General features: G+C 43.8%; 1 protein-coding gene across 4 annotated transcripts; it reads right to left on the bottom strand.

The window, feature by feature from the left end:
- Positions 1-286: 286 nt before the first annotated feature.
- On the bottom strand, positions 287-19,699 carry USP42 (ubiquitin specific peptidase 42). 4 transcript variants are annotated; one of them, XM_063344743.1, is made up of 17 exons: positions 19,565-19,699; positions 15,866-16,103; positions 14,936-15,136; positions 13,648-13,758; positions 13,382-13,484; positions 13,147-13,214; positions 12,914-12,984; positions 12,298-12,380; positions 10,572-10,683; positions 10,023-10,163; positions 9,715-9,815; positions 9,115-9,253; positions 7,720-8,454; positions 7,252-7,340; positions 5,121-6,626; positions 4,335-4,627; positions 287-1,808 (listed from the first exon to the last, which is right to left on the bottom strand). In XM_063344743.1, exons 2-17 carry the CDS (start codon positions 16,092-16,094, stop codon positions 1,768-1,770), a joined length of 4,023 nt encoding a protein of 1,340 aa, XP_063200813.1. In that variant the 5' UTR covers positions 16,095-16,103; positions 19,565-19,699; the 3' UTR covers positions 287-1,767. The 4 variants fall into 4 exon arrangements, with proteins under 4 accessions (XP_063200813.1, XP_063200817.1, XP_063200815.1 ...); XM_063344747.1 differs by having other exon boundaries at positions 4,350-4,627; XM_063344745.1 differs by lacking the exon at positions 19,565-19,699 and adding an exon at positions 18,841-19,190.
- Positions 19,700-19,728: the final 29 nt, after the last annotated feature.

Genomic DNA, 19,728 nt, shown 5'->3' with positions numbered 1-19,728 from the left:
TTCCCTGAGCTTCAGTCAGATTTGCGGGGGAACAGGGCTCCTGCTCCTCAGGTAGGTTAATTAGACCTCCCCCGCTTAGAACTAGCCCAGGCTGCTGCGGTTGCCCGGCGGCTTCTCCAGGGCTCCCAGCCGAAGGGCTCGGGACCTGCCCGCCCTCCCGCGGCTCTCGGGGAGCGCGTAGCGGCGGCACAGCATCGTTCACGCTCCTGTACGCTGACGCCAGTTACCACCAGACGAGAGACAAGACGCCAGCTCTGGGAGCCAGAGGACAAGAGAGGAAAAAAAAAGCCAGATACAGGACAGGTATGTGGTTTCTTTGTCATGTTACTTTATGTAACTTCACATAACCGTTGCCATAGGAACATTATGCAGGGTACACTCAGGGTTTGGCTTTATGGCGTTCTCCACGTACCAAAATATTACTTGAAGTATTTAGTAAAACATTAACCTTGCTCCTCTGTGTTTTTTTTAGTGTCACACACAGTAAAAGGCTACTGCGGCGCTTCCCCCCTGGTGCCTGGTTTTGGAAGCTTTTAACTTGGAAGGAGAAAGCCGTCTGCATTCTTGTCTAGGCAGCCGGAGTCCCAAGTTACTTCTCTGGTCACACCGACAGCATCTTCTCCCCTACCACTGAAAGGAAGATCTGATTTCTCGAGTATCAAACACACTCCGAAAGCTGTCCATTCACATGACATATTGCATGTTAAATAACTCAAGTAAAACTCAAGTAAAAATCCATTTTAACTTTGCTGTATTTATATACTATATAAATTTTACATGCTATATATTTACAGTGGGGCAAGTGCTTTTTATCTTTAAAAAAACAAAGATCAAACTTTAGACATCTCTGAACAACACAGCTTGTATAAACCAGACAGATTATTCAGATGAACTGTATTTAATACAGGTTCCCCACTCATCTCCTGATGCAGGACCAGTGAATAATAAGTGCATCACAGTTTGATAGCATTTAATAATAAAAATAAAAATCACAGTATGAATTTGTCTGTAACTAACTAGACACTTTAGAGAGACAAAACAGACAACTGAGACTTAAGACAAGTGACAGTATATTAAGAAAATGTAATAAAAACATATGGAAGAGTATACAAATAGTCTTGAGAGATACATTCAGAACTGCATATTCGTTGTTTCACAATGCTGAAAACCAGAAGATTTTCTTCAGATCTTGACTATAACTCAAATGTGAAGTAAATTAGTTTCTAGTGTCAGACATCACGGAAAAAAGATGAAGCTCTTGCAAAACTCTAGTTAGTTGAGAGCTTGTGAAATTTTAAATAAGTCTTTAAATTAAATATACAGACTGTCAGTTGCAATTTTTATAATTCCTGGTCGCTCTTGCACCAGATGTCTAACTCGGAGTAACATTACATGAATAACATAAAGTCAACCTGAGTCTGTAATTAAGCAGCATTTGAGATGGTCTATTCCAGGGCATTATCTCACGTCGGTGAGATATTTATGTGGTAATTTACAATGTTCAGCAGTCGTAAAAAGTCTCCACCCTTTTGGATTAGAAGTATATTTTAAAAAAGAAAGTCTCAAGTTAAAAACTAAAAAAAAGTTCTTTCATGGTAAAATTCTGTACAGAAATGTTAAGCACCACTTATGACTGGATTTTTGTCTTGATGGTAATTGTTTTGATAATAAACTTTAAGTTTTGATGGTCAATATTGGTAATGCCGGGTTTGATGGTGAGAAGTTGTTGGTTTTGATGATAAAGAGTTGTTGGTTTTGACGGTAGGTTTAGTTTGAGTATTGAAGGCTTCCGCGGGTGAGCTCGGCCTCTGGAAGACAAAAGGAAGCAAAGTCACTCCCTGACGCACCTTCAGCGCGCGGCCGTGTCTCTGCGGCCGTGTCTCTCTCTGGTTTCCCAGCGAAGCCGCGGCCCCACACAGGCTCCCGCAGCTCGACCAGGGGCTCCCGCAGCGTGTTCCCCCCGTACAGCGGCGGCACTTCAGCGCGGTGACCCGCACCCAGTCCTGGGACAAAGCTGCCCGCTTCGAAAGCCACCAGCCGACCTCAGCTAAGTTAAATCAGGTTGAAGTTTCGCCTAGACACGCCCTTGTGTTACTAACACCCTGGGGGGCGAGCTGACCAACGCCCACCCCCAAAAGCAGCAGCCTTCAGGAACTTGCTGGAGAGAACGTGTAGGAAATTAACTGCTTTAAAGCTGCTCCTTCTCCCGTCCTAGCTGGGTTTTTCCTAAATCACAAGCTATCACTAGCCCTTTTCAGCCTTATCGATTCATTCACAGTGCCACGAGTCCTGGTGCCAAGGCACGGCCTACCGCTCGTGTGGCGCTTGGCCCCTGTCTGCCCCGGGCTCGCCAGCGGCTCCGTGCCCCCGGCACCCGCCCGCGCCGCCCGTCCTGGGATGGGGTCCGTCATCCCAACAATCCCACTCGAGACCCGCTTTTGCCGAAGAGGAGTGCCCTTCCACAAGATGGCGCCAATCAACATCCCGGCACCGGCTGAACACCTCCAACCCGCGCGTCGCGGCTGCCGGCGGGCGCTCGCAGCGGGAGCGGGGTCGCGCCGCGGGGCTGGAGCCCCGGCCGGAGCCGCCGCCCCGTGCCTTTGGCCGGCTCAGAAAGGCCGCGCCCGCCCCCTGCTGGCCGCGTTTTGTCCTGCGCCGCTCCCGTGCTCGGCTACAACGGAGACGCTTCTGGTGCGGTAAGGGCTATTTTGCCATTACTGCCATTAAAGTCTCTTTCTTTGGCAGCAATAGTATTTGAAAGACCTCAGTTCAGTCCTTCTTAAGTTTTCCTTCTTAAAGGGATAAATATCATATTAAATTTTAAAGGCAGAATGCGTGAACAATCACCTTTTCCTCCGTACTATACTTTCAGAATAAAACCTCTGGTTGTCTATGTCCCAAATTACAATGGTTTTCCCACAAATGCTCTTCCTCTTTGCCTTAAGCGACAATCTCCTGCCTGCAGCAATTGGTTTCAACGCGGAAACCACATGAAATTTTTGAAAAATCAAAATCTCTTCCAAGATTAAACCTCTGCAAATTGCGAAATGCATTCAGCTGTAAGATGAATTCTTTTCTTTTCTATGCCAGAATTGCCATTTTCAACCCCGGGCTATTCATGAACAGCATTCTCACTGACTGTTAACCCAATTCTTCAACTGTGGGTAGGTATACGATGTAGAAAATTTAAAAATAAAACTTCCTTTTGGATAGCGAGCTGTCTTCTTCAGGGATTACTTCAGTTACCTATTGGAGTAAAATGGATGGCTGGGGGGAGGTGTTCGCTTATTAAAATATCTGAGTAACTGGGACTGGCTCGATGTCCGATAACGGGCATTCAAGAAGGTTCTATTTTTGTAATAAACACCTCTGTTCAGAAAAATTTCATGGGAAGTGTTGTCAAATTTTATTTTAGATGTTGCATTTGTTGCAGCGTGCAATCTTCTTCCCTGCATAATTCTAGAGCTAATTCATTTAAACCGTACTATCTCCTGCGAGCCCAGCTCAGGACCACGACGAGCAGCAGCAGAGTGTGAATTCAGTCAGGCGCCCAGGTCTGTCTTTAGCTTTCTATGACAAGCACCGAACTGACTTTTTAATATCGGCCCACTTCTCTGTATTTTTTAAGCCTACGCTAACAGAAAAAACCAGCACTAGTAAATAAAAGAATAGCAGGAACTTAACGTACTCCCCGGGTGTTAAATTGCGAAGTGTCCTCTGGAGGGTTAACAACTGTGAATTCAGGGGGCTTAGGAGAAGGCAGATCTACACCTGAAACAGCCACCAACTCCCCTTACTCTGATGAGCAGCCAGCACTGCTCCTGTGCTACGGGAGAGCTGACGGTAGCACTGTACTGAAATCCGTCGCTCCGGCAGCCTTTGGGGAAGACGGTGTTTCACTCCAATATTACAATATGAGTAGCCCGGGAGCCTCCTGTCCTCATCTTCCTTCTCGACTGCTGCGCTCCTCTCTACTGCTCACTTCTTTTTTAAGACAGAGCCGCCCAAGGGTTTTTTCCTAGTTAGCTGGACTGAATTTAATACGGCATCTTGCTTCTCTCCCACTTGTTTGCCACTTAACCATCAGATGAAATTAAAATTACTTGCCCTTCAACCCCTTCGCAGCTTTATTTCAGACTTTCTTTCCTAGCAGTCATTTAGAAATGGAAAGCAAAAAAGCCTATCAACTTTTTGTTTTTTAAACATTAATGCGGACTGTTGGGAAGCCATGATGTAAAGCCGAGATTTCATCGCGCAAGCGTTTAAAGATTGTTTTAAACAACAGCGCCTACGTGAACAGAAAGGAGTCCTGCGAACACGCCCTGGGCCCTTACCTGTAACGTACTCACTGGATGTGACGGAGCCGTACTTCTTGCTGTCGCCCGCTCCAGAGGGCTTCCCTTCCTTGTGGGCTTGGTTACTGCCCTGGTGTCTGTATTGCTCACAGAAAGAGCCGCCTGGAGGACCCGATTCTTCCTTCTTCTCCCGTGATTTCTTCTGGAAACGGGGATCTAAATATTCCAAGAAGCCTTTCAGTTTCCTGATATGTTTCTTCTTTTTCTTCTTTTTCTTATGTTTGCGATTGTCATTGTCAAAGCGGAGCACAGAGAAATCCAAATCATAAAGTCTGAAGGAAACATGCAAGTTAAAAATAGAAAACAGATGTGGCACTTGATGCATATATGAAACGTTATTTATTTTACCGCAGGTGACGACTTGCAGCGCGTCAGCTATTTTGTGGCAATTTCTGCCCATCTAACTTACTTTAGATGCAGCAAACTTAAGCCCTCGGTTTGAAGGACAATAGGTCCTGGTTTGTACACAAACCATTAACGGGGGCTAGTTGTGGAGTAAGTGGAATTAAAAAAAAATAAAAAAAAATTGTTGTAACCTAATCAAGAACGGTGCGCAGATGCGATTCTAACAATGTGGTCCAGATCTAGTGTTCTAACACAATTCAGCAATATTTGTCCTATCTTCACTCGACCAACCTAAAGACACAATCCCCAGCCAGATTATGCTATATAAATAACTTAGAAACAATGGAAAAAAGGCAGACATGAGAAACACCCAGAAAAGAACTACGAAAAATTGCCGATTATGCTGGAATCCTTGCTTACTTGTAATCCTTCTCTCGATGTTTATCTTTGGACTTCTTTTTCTTCTTGACCTTCTTATATTTTTTCATTCTTTGGTCGTCTATCTTTCGGCATTTCTTTTCTAGTTCGCTTCCGCTTTCTTCTGTGTGGGTATATTTTCTTTTGCCATTTCGTAGTTTTTCTTTTCCATTTTCCCGGGAAGAGTCCTCAAAGTTTGAATGAGCGGGCAGGGGTGGAAGCGCGTGCCTTTCCCGAGCGTATTTGTCAGGTTGCTGCTGAGGTACCGAACAGTGATGTACGTTGGCTCTGTGGCTGCTGAAGTGATGGACGTCCTCCTCTCTAGCGAGCGCGCTGTGAGGCCACCTGCTTTTGCAATGATAATCCTTATGTGACCTGTTGTTGTAGGCTTGGCTGGATTTGTCAAAGTCTTTATCACAATAAGAGGGCTTTCTCTCTCTGCCGTCTCTTGTTCCATGGGAGGAATAATAATCGTTGTAGTATCTGCATTTTTCCCATCTCCGTGGTTCATCCTGATAGTATCTTTCTCTGCTCCAAGTTCTCTCTCCTTTGGAATGATAATACCTATTCCGGTCTTGTTCTGTTCTTTCTCTGCTTCGGGATCTGTAACGAGAATATTTTCCTGAGCTTTTGCCGTTACTTGGACTGTTCCTTTCATTGTGGGAAGGTCTGTACTTGCTGTCATTGCAGTACTCCGGCTTATGACGATTTTGCTTGTTTGTTTCCACACTGCGAGAGCACCTCCTCCTCTTGTGGGAATGATCATCTGCTTTGCTTCTGCTTTGCTTCTCCTTCTCCCTCTCTTCAGTGTCCGAGTGTTCTCTCTTCCTTCGGTAGTGCTCTTTGTCAGTTTTTTTAGAGTCGTATATTTTTTTCTTATATTTTTTCCTATGTTTATCTTCTTCACATTTTTTATTACTCAGTCCCTCGTTTTCTCTAGAAAATTGACTCTCCAAAACTTTATCCAGCTTCGTAATAGAAGAGTCATTAACAGGTGGTACCTCTACGTAGTTATTAGAAGTGTCCTTTTTATCTTGGCATTTATCTGTAATATCTAGAGATGCGAGTTTTTTAGAACTACATTCAATGTCAGACTTTACAGAGGAAGTTTGCCCTAATTTCTCTTCACTCTCAGGAGACCCTTTGATGTACAAAGGATTTTCTTTTGAAATGAGTTCAGGTTCTTTTGATCTTCTTGGTTTGTCTTTGTCTCTACTGTCTTCAGACTCACGCTGCCCGAAGAATTCATCTTCAGCGTCCAAGGATTTTTTCCTGACCTTGTGCTGACCATTGATACTGGGATGCGCGTTATCAGCTTTAGTTACAATACTTTCAGCAACAACTTCTTTGGTAGAAATGGTTTCAGAATCTGACTGAGGAAAAAGATTCTCAACCTCACAGCTAAAGCTGGAAGGAACCTTCCTGGATTCTTCATAGGCGAACAGTGCTTCCATCACTACAGTTTCCATAAGAGCATCATTCTCAGAAGATTTCTGAGGTCCAGGGACACTGCACAAAATAAAAAAAACATTTTTCATTTGAAAAAGTCCATCTAAAAGATGAATGTTAGGAGAAAAAATCCCCTTCAGTAAAAAAATTGGTGGCTACTGGAAAACTCTTGAGACATTCCTTTCAGAAACCTATTCTTCTGCCTTTCTCAGCTCCCAGAGAAGGTGGCGTTTTCCCCCTCTTGATTCTGCAATGCTTCTGCGTTAAAAAACCCACCCGACACGTCTGCCTCCCTCCACTTGCTGCTCTGAATCACATCAACAGCCAAACCCACTGCGTCTGCTCTCCCCCCAACCAGAAAACAAGTAAACACGTGGATTTCCCTCTCGCTCCCAAATGGAGGAGCAGACGGTGGGAATTTACATTCACGCATCCTAGGATGGAAAAAAAATGGAAAGAGGAACAGAAAAAGTATTACAGACAATGGAAAAAAAAATGAAAAACATTCTACAAAGAATCCAACATTTTCGAAGAGTTACTCAGTGCTGATGTTTGCAACACTAGACGTACAGTGTGGAATTCTCTGTACTGATTTAAATCTTTCTATTACATAGTGTTAGTAGACAGGTTAAACAATGATAAACTTGCATGAAATCCTGTTTTAAACAGAGCGTACTCATTTTACCTTCTTTCCTCTGACGAGCTGTTCAACTGGCTGTACGTGAGAGATTCTAAGATTATTTCTTGAGGAACCGGTGACAAAGCTATAGGCATCTACAATTAAAAAGCACAAGTTAATAGACAGAAAAAATACTATCTTTAGTAGAAAACTACCATTTGCAAAATCTCTACATTAGATGTTTGTTGATCTACGTTAGCGACAAGATCGCTTTGAGTTACACGCGCTATCCCCATTTTACACATCGCCCCGCCAAACACATTTACGAAACTTAAGAAGTATTATCTCAGGTGAACTTCTCCCGAGTTGACGTGTTCTCATATGTCAGCTCAGCTTCTCGTGGGATAATAGCACAAAGTGTTATGATGAAATTTGTGCTGTGTGCTTTCTCAGTACTTCACGTGATTAGGGACATTATAATGCTCCCGAATACATCATAGGTGAGAAATTCTAGATGGAACAAACATAACTCACTGTTTCAAGCAATCCGTTTGTTTTAGAAAAGAAAATCTCAGAAGGTTTAACGGGTTGGACTTGGCAAGCGGAATCATCAAGTTTCAGTCCATTTTCTTTAGATTCGTTATCTAAACTAATAGCACCATTTAGTGAGTCATTTTTTGGCAGCTCATGCTGAGACCTTTCCTCTTCAGCAGTCTGACAGGCAGAATGGGAATTCGGCAAGGTACGGACCACCTTCCCAATCAGAATTCCATTAGAAGCTATTATGTTGCAATTCCTTTTAAACAAGCCCTTCGACTCCTCAGATTTTCCTGAAGTTTCTGGAACGTAATGGACTGTGTTATCAGAGCCGAGTTTAGGATTTCCATTCACTGCTGGCTCAGCAAAGATTTCATCAGGAACTTCTTGTTTGGAAACGTTAGTAGCCACTGCCATTGTAGATGCGTTTGAGGTAGACTCTGCTGCAGAAGAATTTGTAATTGTGGATGAAGGAACGGGCTTGCTCAGATCCTCATCCTCCACAGCGCTGCTAAGACAGTCAGGCTGTGACACAGTCTGACGTGCAGGCAACTTGTTATGAATACTGATAGTGATCTTCTGGTTTTTTGATGGATCCGTATTTGAAGGCCTGGTAATTGCCCAGTTTTGAACACAAGCTGTTGGCGGAGCTGAAGACGGCCTTTTTAGGGTGACACCAACGGTATTTGGATCCTCTTTTAGGGGTCCATTTCCATTTAAACGACTTGAATTCTGTATTTAAAATAAGAGGTTGCAAGATGGGTATATGCAAACACACAGCATTTAAAGTTTTAAAACATGAAATTCTCCCACTAAATATTTCTACAAATTGCCTCAACACCTAAGAAGAAAAAACACCCCCATTCAAACACAAATGTGTTTAACTCCCGCTTTTGGTTTCCTGCATACTGGTATCAAATGACCATCATTTCTGAAACCCATCCGAATAACTTAATATTGACTGAGCTATTCCCATATACATTTATTTTCCCCTTTAAACATTCACATTGTTCTGGTACTCAGGAACAAGACAACTTGTTTTCACCATGTCAGATAACATGACACTGATGGGGAGGGGGGAAATCTTTACTTTTGTTTATATTTTTTTTATTATTTAAGCATTAATAGACTACTTAAATTGTCCCAAGAGCATAGCTCTCAGTGCTTTAGAAAGCTGAGCTGGAAGTATACAGTCATGAAGTAGCACGGCTGCACGATTTAGGATTAGCCACTGTCTGAATAATTCTGGCTGTAGCATGAGGGCTGGGAGGCAGCTGCAGTGTGGGAGGGGAAAATAAAGCTCAGATGCTAAAAACCACCAACAACAAAACCTCGCACCAAAACCAAAATCCACTCTCAGTTTCGTGCCATTACCTGTCCCCCTCAAATTACCTTAATCATATGAGGAGGAAGTCGTGGTCCCATAAATCCAGCCTGCTTGCTATTAGCCCCTCGCTGACCAAGGAATGAACGGGGATAAGACGGTGCAGGTAAGTAAAAAGCACGTTCTCCGAGTGTCAAATCATAGCGCCTTGGGAAAAGAGCAGCAACCTTAGTTTAGAGTTTTCCTTTCAGCCTATTCTTGGCTTAAACCCCACCCTATAATTTTATAGGAACAGTTTACATGACACAGAAGACATCTATGGAAGACTTACCCAAGACTACAAACTGAAAATTAGATAATGGTCTTCCTACAACGACTATCCTTTCAGAGCAATAACTCATCCTTACACCACCTATGGACTTAATTCCTCCTCTTTTCTAAATTAGCCAGCTACAGAGAGCATGGATATAGCAACGTACGCGAGTGCCGCAGTTTAAGGCCAAGCAACGAAAGACAATAAACAATATGGGGAATTTCAGGTTAGACAGAACTGAATTATACAAAGAGTAATCTTTTCTTAGGACAGAAAGAAAAACATTTGGAAAAAAGAAAAATATCAATAACATGAGAGTAAATATATTCTGAACACATTTAGTATTTGTTATTACCTGATATAAAAAAGTACATAAGCTTGCTGATTGAGAACTGTTTTGATATCAGAAAGGTCTACTGAGGCATCATTCATTCGATACCAAAGTCCATTACCGGCCTGCAAATAAAGACAATGGTATCTTTAGATAAACTGCACGTTTTCCAAATGGCATCACAGATAGAACACTACAGAATAAAACATACCAAAACAAATCAAACAAAACACATTATGCAACTTTCCCCTTAAAAACAGTGGTTACCAGTAACATTATAATTTCTTTGTTAGCACGGATGTCACCCTGTTAGAAACCACGCTGATACCTACCTTTATGAAGCAGAGATAGTGTCCTGCGTTACAGTTGAAACCACTATGTACAAGAACTGCATATAAAGCATAGATGAGCGGTTCTCCAATTGACTGGGACATGTATGCTCGAAGATCCAAATATTCAGGGTATTTTACATCCTAAACACAGACCAAGAAGATTCAAAAGTTATCTTGGAATACTTCATGGAATAGCACAAGAAAACCACTTCTAAGAACACAGACTAGGATTATATGAATATACTTTTTGATTCATTTAAACATACCTATTCTCATAAACAACATTTAATAATTTAAGTTGCAGAGAGCTGTTTTCTACAGAATTAACTCTTTAAGAGTAAAGTATATTTTTATGGTCGCACAGGAATTATTATTATTAAATTATTAAAAACGAAAGAAAAAGCCATCGTCGTTATATTGACTTTTCTTAGACTACAGTTACTCGTCTATAGTTATTGCCTGCAAACGTTACAACTTTTAAATGAGTATTCATCTCTGAGAAATCTCCCATTCCAAGGAGATAAAGTTCCGTTACAGCTGTAAATATACCTTGTTGATCTTTCCACCTGTAAAATTCGCAAATCTTTTCAGTGATATTGTGAGAACGTTGGAAGATCGATGTATCGTATATCTCTTCGATGCAGGAACCATCTTTTTGCACCTTATAAACAAGCACAGACAAATGTTTAACAGCATATTCTTTCTCCCCCCGAAAAAGTCAAACAAGTTTTCATCTCTCACACATGCTTATGCTATTTGAATGATATTTACTTGCATAATATGTTTTTTCTTTTCATAAATCCATACACTGCATTTCAGGTTTGTTAATAGAGAGAAGATAGCAGGATATAAGAGGACAGCTCTACAGAACAAAGAATAAAGGATTTAGAACATTATCTTTTGATAGCCAAACAGATGTCTGAACACGTGTCTTTGTTATGACAAAAAGGTAAGGCTTCCCAACAGCTCGGCACAAAGCAGGACCAGGAACCTCTCGCCAGAGCACAGCACCAGAACATAAGGCCAGGTACCATTTCTTGTAACACCAAAGCAGCTATTTTGAACCCCTGTCCTGGATACATTCTTTCAGCTTTCTGCTGGAATGCAAATAGTAGAAGTGGAACAAGAGAGTCTCGGTCCCTGGGACTAGAAACTGCAAGTAATTTCCAAAATGGATCACACATCAACATAAAAAGTTCACTGGAAGGCAAGAGTCATCCTGCAGGAGGGAGAGGTCGGACAGCAGCAAGTCTTTGTGCACTGAGGTGGCCTGGAAAGACACCGAAACCACCTGCAGCCTTACTCTTCCTCGACCACAACCTGTAACCTACGAGAATTCTTTGTACCTTACGTGTTGCTTGATAGGATCCACAGACTAAAATGAATCTGGGATTGAATCACTCTAGCAGCCTATTGGATGCTCTTTATTCAACAGCTGCATTCAGGTTTCCTAATTAACTTATAGTTTTCCAACAACAAAAAGCAGGTTTTGCATTTTTCATTTAGAAGGATCAGACAGGAATGTTACAGAACCAAGCCCAGCGGCCTTTGCTTTTCTGAGTTCATCTTATACAAACGTTCAATGCATTTACGTATTAGAAACATTTTACACATTGACCAGCATATAGGACATCTTAACTCCGTCTGCTTTCCCTAAGCAGAGGTTAGGTTTAGGCGGCTCATTCCAGACGACAGTAGTCCACAGGGTTTACAATTCAAGAACCGTGCGAGACATTGTTGGGCGAGCCAGCAGAGGTTGCTCACGTCAATTACCACTGAGCTTGTTCACATTCCCCGAGACCCAATCTCACTTTGTTCCGCAGTGAACACGGGGACCTTCAGCAAGCTGGTGTTGCCTCCCACCCCACGTTGTTGCCCATAGCTCTCTGCTTCAGCTCACCACTACGCATCAGACACGCTTTTTAACTTGCACTTCCTAAGCGCAAATCCACACTTAGGAAGGCTGGCAAGCCCCCGGGTAGACAATACTAGGAATACAAGTCTAACGTGAGCTAACGGTCACAATTCTTGTAATGTATTTACAAATACTCAAACAGAAACACAAAAATTACTCGCTTAGAAACAAATGTATTATTTTCCAAGCTCTGAATGATTTCAGCGTATTAGTTGTATAAGCAAAACCAAACAAAAGAACAACAGAGCACTGTGTCTCATTATCTTATTTCTAAACAAAGTCAAAAGATAACTTATCTCTAAGTCACACAATACATTAAATCCGTATCTTGTATTAAGATGTAATTAGTAATAATCTTACTTGCTACACTTATAGCTATTTTCACCATCCAGTTGTTCCGGTTTCACAAATTGTTCCAGAGCTCTGGTGACAGATGTAACTGCCTGGATAAAGAAGAAAGTAGAGCACTAAGTCACTGGAAATGCAAAGTTTCAAACACTTACTAGTAGCTTACGAGAGAACCTTGCTAGTTCATACTTAAGTGACCTACTGCAAACCAGCAAACACAGTAAAGGAGGAGGCAGAAACAAAGTATGTTCAGCATTTATCTCATTTGAAAATGACTCTACTTCAAAACAAATAAATTTTGCAGTGCTGCAGACAGCATCTGTGGTATACTTTGGCATCAGTAACAAGAACAGTCAGACCCATCAGTCTAACAATAGATGTATATTGAAGCAGAATAATTGAGAAGTAGGATAGTATCATTGTTTGTGCAGATATAATGATTATTTTTCCAGCTTAAACACAATGCAAACATGGAGACCATTTCCATGGCTTCCACAGAAGAACCAAGTTCAATCTACCCCACTGAGCTGTTTTGTTGTAACAGTACATGTTTTTAAGTAAAATGAGTTTATTTCAGAAAGCTCTGCAAGTCTTTACACATCTCGACTCTATTCACAAAACACCTTACCTTTATATCCAAAGTAATATCGAGGAATGGCTCGTAGGTATCCGAAACTGCTTTGCAGTTCAAGCACTTTACTGGAATCAAAATACAAATGCTTAACAATATGTGAAGGAGACTAACTGTGCAAATTTAAATTATTAATACATATTCCTTTAGTCAAATAACAAACTCCTTTACTACAGACAGACAGAAAGTCACAGACCAGTTCGAAGGACAGTAAGATTTTGAAAAAGTACCTCGGGATCTGAGATATCCTCCAAATATTTGATAAATAAGTGTGGTGGCTTGAGAGGATCTGTCCAATCTGGAAATAAATTATAATCAGACCTCAGAAGGTTTAAGGCACAGAGTTAACTCTTCAAACAGTTTTTCTTTTTATGAAAACCAAGGACGTAGATTTTAATTTATGATAGTAAATAAAGGAGTAAGAGGGGCTAGAGAACATTTAAAAGCTAATTTGTTTGTGCTTACTTGGTGCTTCCATTCAAGCAAGCTTTCTGCAAAGCATCAACAGTGAAGCATAGGAATTCATGTGCATCCTCTTGACTGCCGAAATGGAAATGTTTTCCTATTCCTAATAAATAAGAAGGTTATTATATTTATCTCATATAAAATGAAAGAAAACGCATATTTCTAAAATCTCTCTTCTTTAAAGTATCAAAATCATTTATATGCATCAAATAATTATTTGAAAAATTAAAAAATAGCAACAAATAAAACCATCTGAAATGACTTACTTTTAAGGCCATTGATAACAGATGTAGGTTTGATGGCATTGTTAGAGCAACACAGGACTTGGTTAATGTGCGTTTCCATCGTGCACATCATACAGAAGCCTTCTTCATGACCTGAAGAGTGAACGAAGGAAGTGTCCCAGCCTAGTCAAATACACGTTGCTACAAAAAAGCCTAAAAAACCCTAATAATCTTTAAGTTACAGGTACAATGTCCACTCCCCATGCTACATTCTCGTCTCTTAAGGTGTCAATATCCCAACAGTTTTGTGACATTTTATTATGCAGAACCGCACAGAATAGAAATGTCGATTAAGTCTGTATTGAAGCGCATTTTCTGATGAGAAATCTAAGTAACTATCGCAACGTCATTTCTTTTGCAGGCTGACAGGAATGTCAACTGCAGAATACATGAGGAAACAACATTGACAGTGATGATGCAGCACTAAGAGAGAACGTGTGTTATTTTCAGCGTACTGCTGTTAGGTGAGCTACATGACACAGAGCTAAGAATCCTCTGGGAGAAAGGGAAGATTAAAGTAATGTATGTATTAGTATTTCCACCCTCCTTTTCTCAACAGGATTCTTAACTGAAACCATTTTTATATATGGTAAGTTAAATTTTTAGGAATAAATACTAAGATACCAGACTAGAAAGCATATGGGTGTCTTTGTAAAAATACACATATATGGATATGAAAAGAGGCTTCTAGGCTTAAATACATCGAAGAATAAAGATGAAATTCAAAGAACAGAAATTAAAGGGTTTAAAAATACAAAATTTTATTTGGAATAAAATCAGGCTAAATTTTAATTCAGTCCCCCAAAAATTTCTATTTGAGTTCATAAGAGATTAGCTCGTAGTGGTTTCTAGGGTAGGATTTTGGGGTTTTTTAATGGGTCAACAGCGAACAAATCATTTCTCACAGTATTAGTGCCTTACAGTATCGAGGCTGCAAAGACTAAGAATCTACAATGCCAACATCCTAAATTTTACCAGCTTTCTACCATTAGGAAACTGAAACGCCGAAAATGTTCATCAATGCCTTACTTTACAACGGACTTAATTATCTTAATGAAGCAAGAAATGATCTTTTTTTGAAGTTTTACCGTAGTGCATTAAATGAACAAATGTACTTTATATGCTATTCTGAGCCTCCTGCTAATACAGTGCTCCAAGCCGGCCTCTACAGATGAAACAGGACAACTAAGAGTCTTCTGCACAGAATCAGCGCTGTTCTTTCCCCTTTAGAGCTATCCAACAGATTTACAACAGGGTAGAAAGCACTCACATGACTGGGTGTGTTCAAGAGAAAGCATGTAATTGGCGAGAGGCGGTGTGTAGGTCAAACACTGCAGGGTAGAATTAAGGAAACAGGTGTTGCCGAGGTTCTGCAGTCCAACTCCAACACTTTGGGTTTGCTGCCAATCCATACAAATTTTCTCAGGTGGAAAAAGAATCCTCTGTGGCGGGGCAATTCCATCATTAATAACTGCAAGAAAGTTGTATTTTTGAGAGAGACGTATTGATTTTATTTTAAAAAGGATATTTAAAAAGTAGCCTTCTGCAGGAGCACCCAGAAGAACCAGCTATACGCCAAAACACAAAAACATATGACACACAGCTTTAACACTGCCACTCAAATTTGCTGTCAACGCGCTGTTTTGGACAATAGTTTATTCATCCGGTTTAATTCTTCTAACGCAAGACAAACTAACACTGATTTTAGTAACTTTTGCCAGGTTTCTTTCTTTTCCTGTCTACAGTCTTTAATCTGATTGTTAATTCGTTTATTGGGTTTTTTTCTTTATTGCAACTTAAACCACAACCTTACACTTGTAATTATATGCTAATAAATGTAAGAACTAAGACAGAAAAATAAGTGAGTAACTAGCACAGAAGGTAATCCTATAGCTACCAGATCTGTTCCCGAGCAGTGTTATCATTCAAAGATTTGTGAATAATGGAAGCCACGAAGAGCAATGGAAAAATGTATTTTTCTCTGCATAACAGAAAAGACATGGAAAAGTCTGCATATTATAAAAAGCTCCCTATAATTGATTCTAAATAGATTAAAACTAAGTTTTGTAACACCAGTCACTTCAGTTGTCTTAGGGCATTAACAAAATTGAAGTCTCATTTTATAGCAGTGCAACAACTAAGAATTGCATTTTCTACTTTTGTTTTAAGAAAATAGCGGGAGGACAAAAGACACACTTACCTAGATCTCTTTGGGCAAACGGCTTAGTTTTTTGAGATGATCTACAATAAATAGCACCTCCAGGTCCTTTGTCCACCGAGACTTTGTTTGGATCTTCTGCAGGTGGTACACGGCTCAAATTTGCGGTGCGTGACGTCATTTTTTTAGTACGGGGTTTCTTAGATTTGTCAGACCGCCTTGATGATGACTTTTTAGATTTTGAAGATTTTGGCTTGCTAACTATGGTCATTGTTCATATCTGTAACAGAGGCAACAGTTCTGGTTGACAGAAGAATGTCAAAAGCATTCCAGAAAGAAAAGAATATGAGAAATCCTGTCACTTAGCCTCAAAGAAATAACTTGAAGAACTAAATAGCTGATAAGAACAACTGACAAAAAAAAACCAACTCAAGAAGTCCCCAAACCAACCCAAAACTAAACACACAAAGTAGAATTTTCCATCAAAACTGTTTAAGTATTACTTTTAACTTCTGCGGAGCTGGTGACCGATGACATTTCTTACACTTTTATGGGATTTTAGTCCATTACAGTTATGACGACCTTTTTTATATGGGGAGCTGTGAGTAGTGGCCCGTTCAAGTGCCAGCCTGTTGAGATCCAGGAGGAGCTGCCTGGCCCATCTTCTCACTCCTGGGAGCCACGCACCTCTGAGACACAGAGAATGGGATATAGCTCTGCGACATCTTGGGAAGGGAGGGCAAGAAAGCACTTGTACGTTTATTTCCGTCTGGGTTTCTCCTGCCCCTCCAAGAAATACTTGTCTGGATACAATTTTGGCAGCAGTACTTGCTGTACTTTGCACCTGTCATATTTACAACTCTTACTAGCAACTGAAGAGTTGAACCAAAAAGCATCTTTTTCAGTTCTACGTATATAAAGTTGTACATTTTTCCTCAGCAAAACAACAGATGAATGTCAGCTATAAAAAGAAAATACTGAACGTAAAAAAAAGGCAAAACAAACCATCAGCCGTCAAGGACAGAGGCAATAACTGATATTAAGTCCTTTTTAAAATGCTGATTAGCTTTCAAGATGATACCTCTTCAAATACGTGTAATTGTGTGTGCACAGTAAGCCACTGAATAATTACATGATCAACTATCAATTTCTGATGTAAATTTTTGCTACTATCTTACTATAGCACGTAGGCCCTTTTTAAGTTTAGGGAAACTATAAACTTAACTGAGGGTTCAAAGCATAAGCTGCTTTGTTATACTGAAATAACTGAGAGAACTAAGCATAAAGCAGTTTTAGATTTATGGCACAACTTGGCTGCTCTTGATAAAACTTAAGGTAGGTTAAGCAAAGCACAGTAAATTAGAGAACTTCTAGTCCCGCAAAAGACAAATTACATGTAAAGCCTTTATTTAGATCTTTTTCCCTTTTTAAATTTTCAATTTAAAATCCACTCTATACACATTTTCCATTTCCGAGAATACCCAAAACTGGAAAATTCCCTCTCATTTTACTGAGAAATTAAGACATCTTTGTCCATTTGGAAGACTAAGATGACAGTTCTTGGGCTCAGTGATTTTCAGATAAGATCCAGTCTTCAAATTGCAGATACTAGTCGCATTTCCTTTTTCTGATTGAAAGGGAAAGTGTTTCAACAACATATTTAAAACATAGTTGCCTGACAAAAAAACAGAAGCAAAACTGCAGTGAAAGCCAAACAGAATATTATCTCAAAAAAGCCTGAGCGTTATACTGACCAATAAGGTAAGCCTTACATATTTTTAAAATTATTTTTGACGACTGAGTGATACATTACCAGATATCAAGCACTACAGAACAGCAAGTACCAACGCTAGTATGACTAAACCAGATCCACCACTTTTCAAAATACATCAATACAATTCTTAATTTGGATATAACATCTCTTTGACGAAGTACAAAAACTACCAACACTGGTATTTCTCCTCTCCCGTCGCTCAGCGCACACACAGACTCTGCTCCTGTCCCACTGCCGAACAGAAGTGCGCGCTGTCATGTGCGCCGAGCGTCACTGCCCTGTGCTGATCTCACAACATACGTTTCCCAGGACGATGTCGAAAAGTAAAACAAAACAGTTCCTTTCTTCTCGTTTGGAGTTTTGCGCCAGCGTTGTTTAGATTTTTTTTTTTCAGCAGTCTCATCGCAAAACACAGCAGTTATGCCTTACACCTAAATATTTAAACTCGGTCCCCGCTTTGCGTACAATAAATCACAGCCGAGGAAGACTTTATACCAGATGCCATTCACAGAACCGCGCCTGGCCGGGGAGCGGTGACACCGCGTCGATCTCAACACAAACCCAACACTTTCGGCGGTGGCTGCGGGCGGGCACAAACCCCGAGCGCGGCCGGGACCGACGCGGAGCTGCCGCGCTGCGGGGGGGGCACGGCCCGGCCCCCGCCCCGACACGCCGGGCGACGAGCGAACACCCCAACACCCGAGACGGCTCTACTCCCATCAGGAACAGCCCAGCCTCCAGCCCAGGAAACGCGAAATTAATGATCACTTTACCCTTAACTGGGAGAAAATTTCGTCGTCGGGGCCCCGGAGGACAGCAGGGTCCAGCACCCGCCGGCGGGACGGGCCGCCCGCTGCCGCCTCGGCCCCGGCTCGGCCGCCCCTGCCCGCCCTCCCGAGAGGCTTTGGCCCCCGAGGCACCGAGAGCCGCCGGGCCGGGCCGCGGGCCGGCTCAGCGCGCAACATGTCCGCGCTGGGGAGCGGCGGGAGCCCCGGAGCGGGCAGGGCAGCTCCGGCCGGCAGCTGGGGGGCCGTGCAGGGCTCCGGGAGAAGCGCCTCGCCCCGCTCCCGCCGGGCCCCCGCGCAGCTCGGCCCCCGCGGCGCCCTGCCCGGCCGGCGGCCGGCCCCGCGCCCGCCCTCCCCGGCCCTGCCCCGCCGTGCCCGCCCTCCCCGCGCCGTGCCCCAGCCCTGCCCCGCCGTGCCCGCCCTCCCCTGCCCGCCCCGTCCCTGCCCTCGGCCCGCACCTCACAGAGCGTCCGGAGGCAGGACCGTAGCAGGCAGCGCCCAGCGGCGACTCTGTGCCCATGGCAACGCGGCGGGGGGGCGGGGAGCCGGCGCCGGGGGGGGGGCGGGAAGGGGAGACGAATCGAACCCGGACCCCGTGAGCGGCAGGCCCCGCGGGGAGCCACCGCCGCGCCGGGCGCGGAACCGCGCCGCGGGGCCCGAGGCAGGGCGGCCCTGCCGCCCTCCGCCGGCGGCGGGACGCCGGAGCCGGAGAGCCGTGCCGAGTCCCCGCGCTGGCAGCAGGAGAAGGAGGAGGAGGCGGGAGAGGCGGGCGGCGGCGGGACCCCTGACGGAGGAGGCGGGCACGGAGCGGAGGCGCCGCGCCGGGAGGGGCCGGTCCCGCCGGCCCAGGGGGTGGCGGCGGGGCCGGGTCCCTCCGCCGCGTGCTGGGGCCGGCGCCCCGCCCCGCCCGGGGTCCCACCCCCTCCGGCTGCCGCCAGCCGGGCGGGCAGCGGCCGAGCGCCCGCGGGCCGGGCTGGGCCCGGCTGGGCTGCGCCGCGCCGGCCGCTCCCGCCGTCCGCCCTGCCCTGCCCTGCCCTGCCCTCCCCTCCCCTGCCGTCCCTCCCGTCCCTTCCGGGCCGGCCCCTCCCCCGGCCCATTGATTTCCAGGCAGGGAGGCGCACGCGGCGCCGCCGGGCCCGGCCCGCCCGCCACGGGCCCCGCGCTCCCCCCAGGCCCCGTTACCTGGCTCGGCCCCGCTTGACTCGGCGCTGCCGGGTCCCCCTCGCCGCAGCCCCCGCCTCAGCCCGGCCCGCTCCGCCTCCTGTTACAGCCCGTCGGGGAACAATGACGTCCCTCCGCCGGCCTCTTGCATCCGGGGCCCGGCGCCGGCCGGGCGAGCGGGCGGG

The sequence above is a fragment of the Chroicocephalus ridibundus genome, chromosome 8 (assembly GCF_963924245.1).
Source record: "Chroicocephalus ridibundus chromosome 8, bChrRid1.1, whole genome shotgun sequence".
Taxonomy (NCBI): Eukaryota; Metazoa; Chordata; class Aves; order Charadriiformes; family Laridae; genus Chroicocephalus; species Chroicocephalus ridibundus.
The sequence above is the reverse complement of the archived record's forward strand: the minus strand, read 5'-3'. Positions and strand labels throughout refer to the sequence as shown.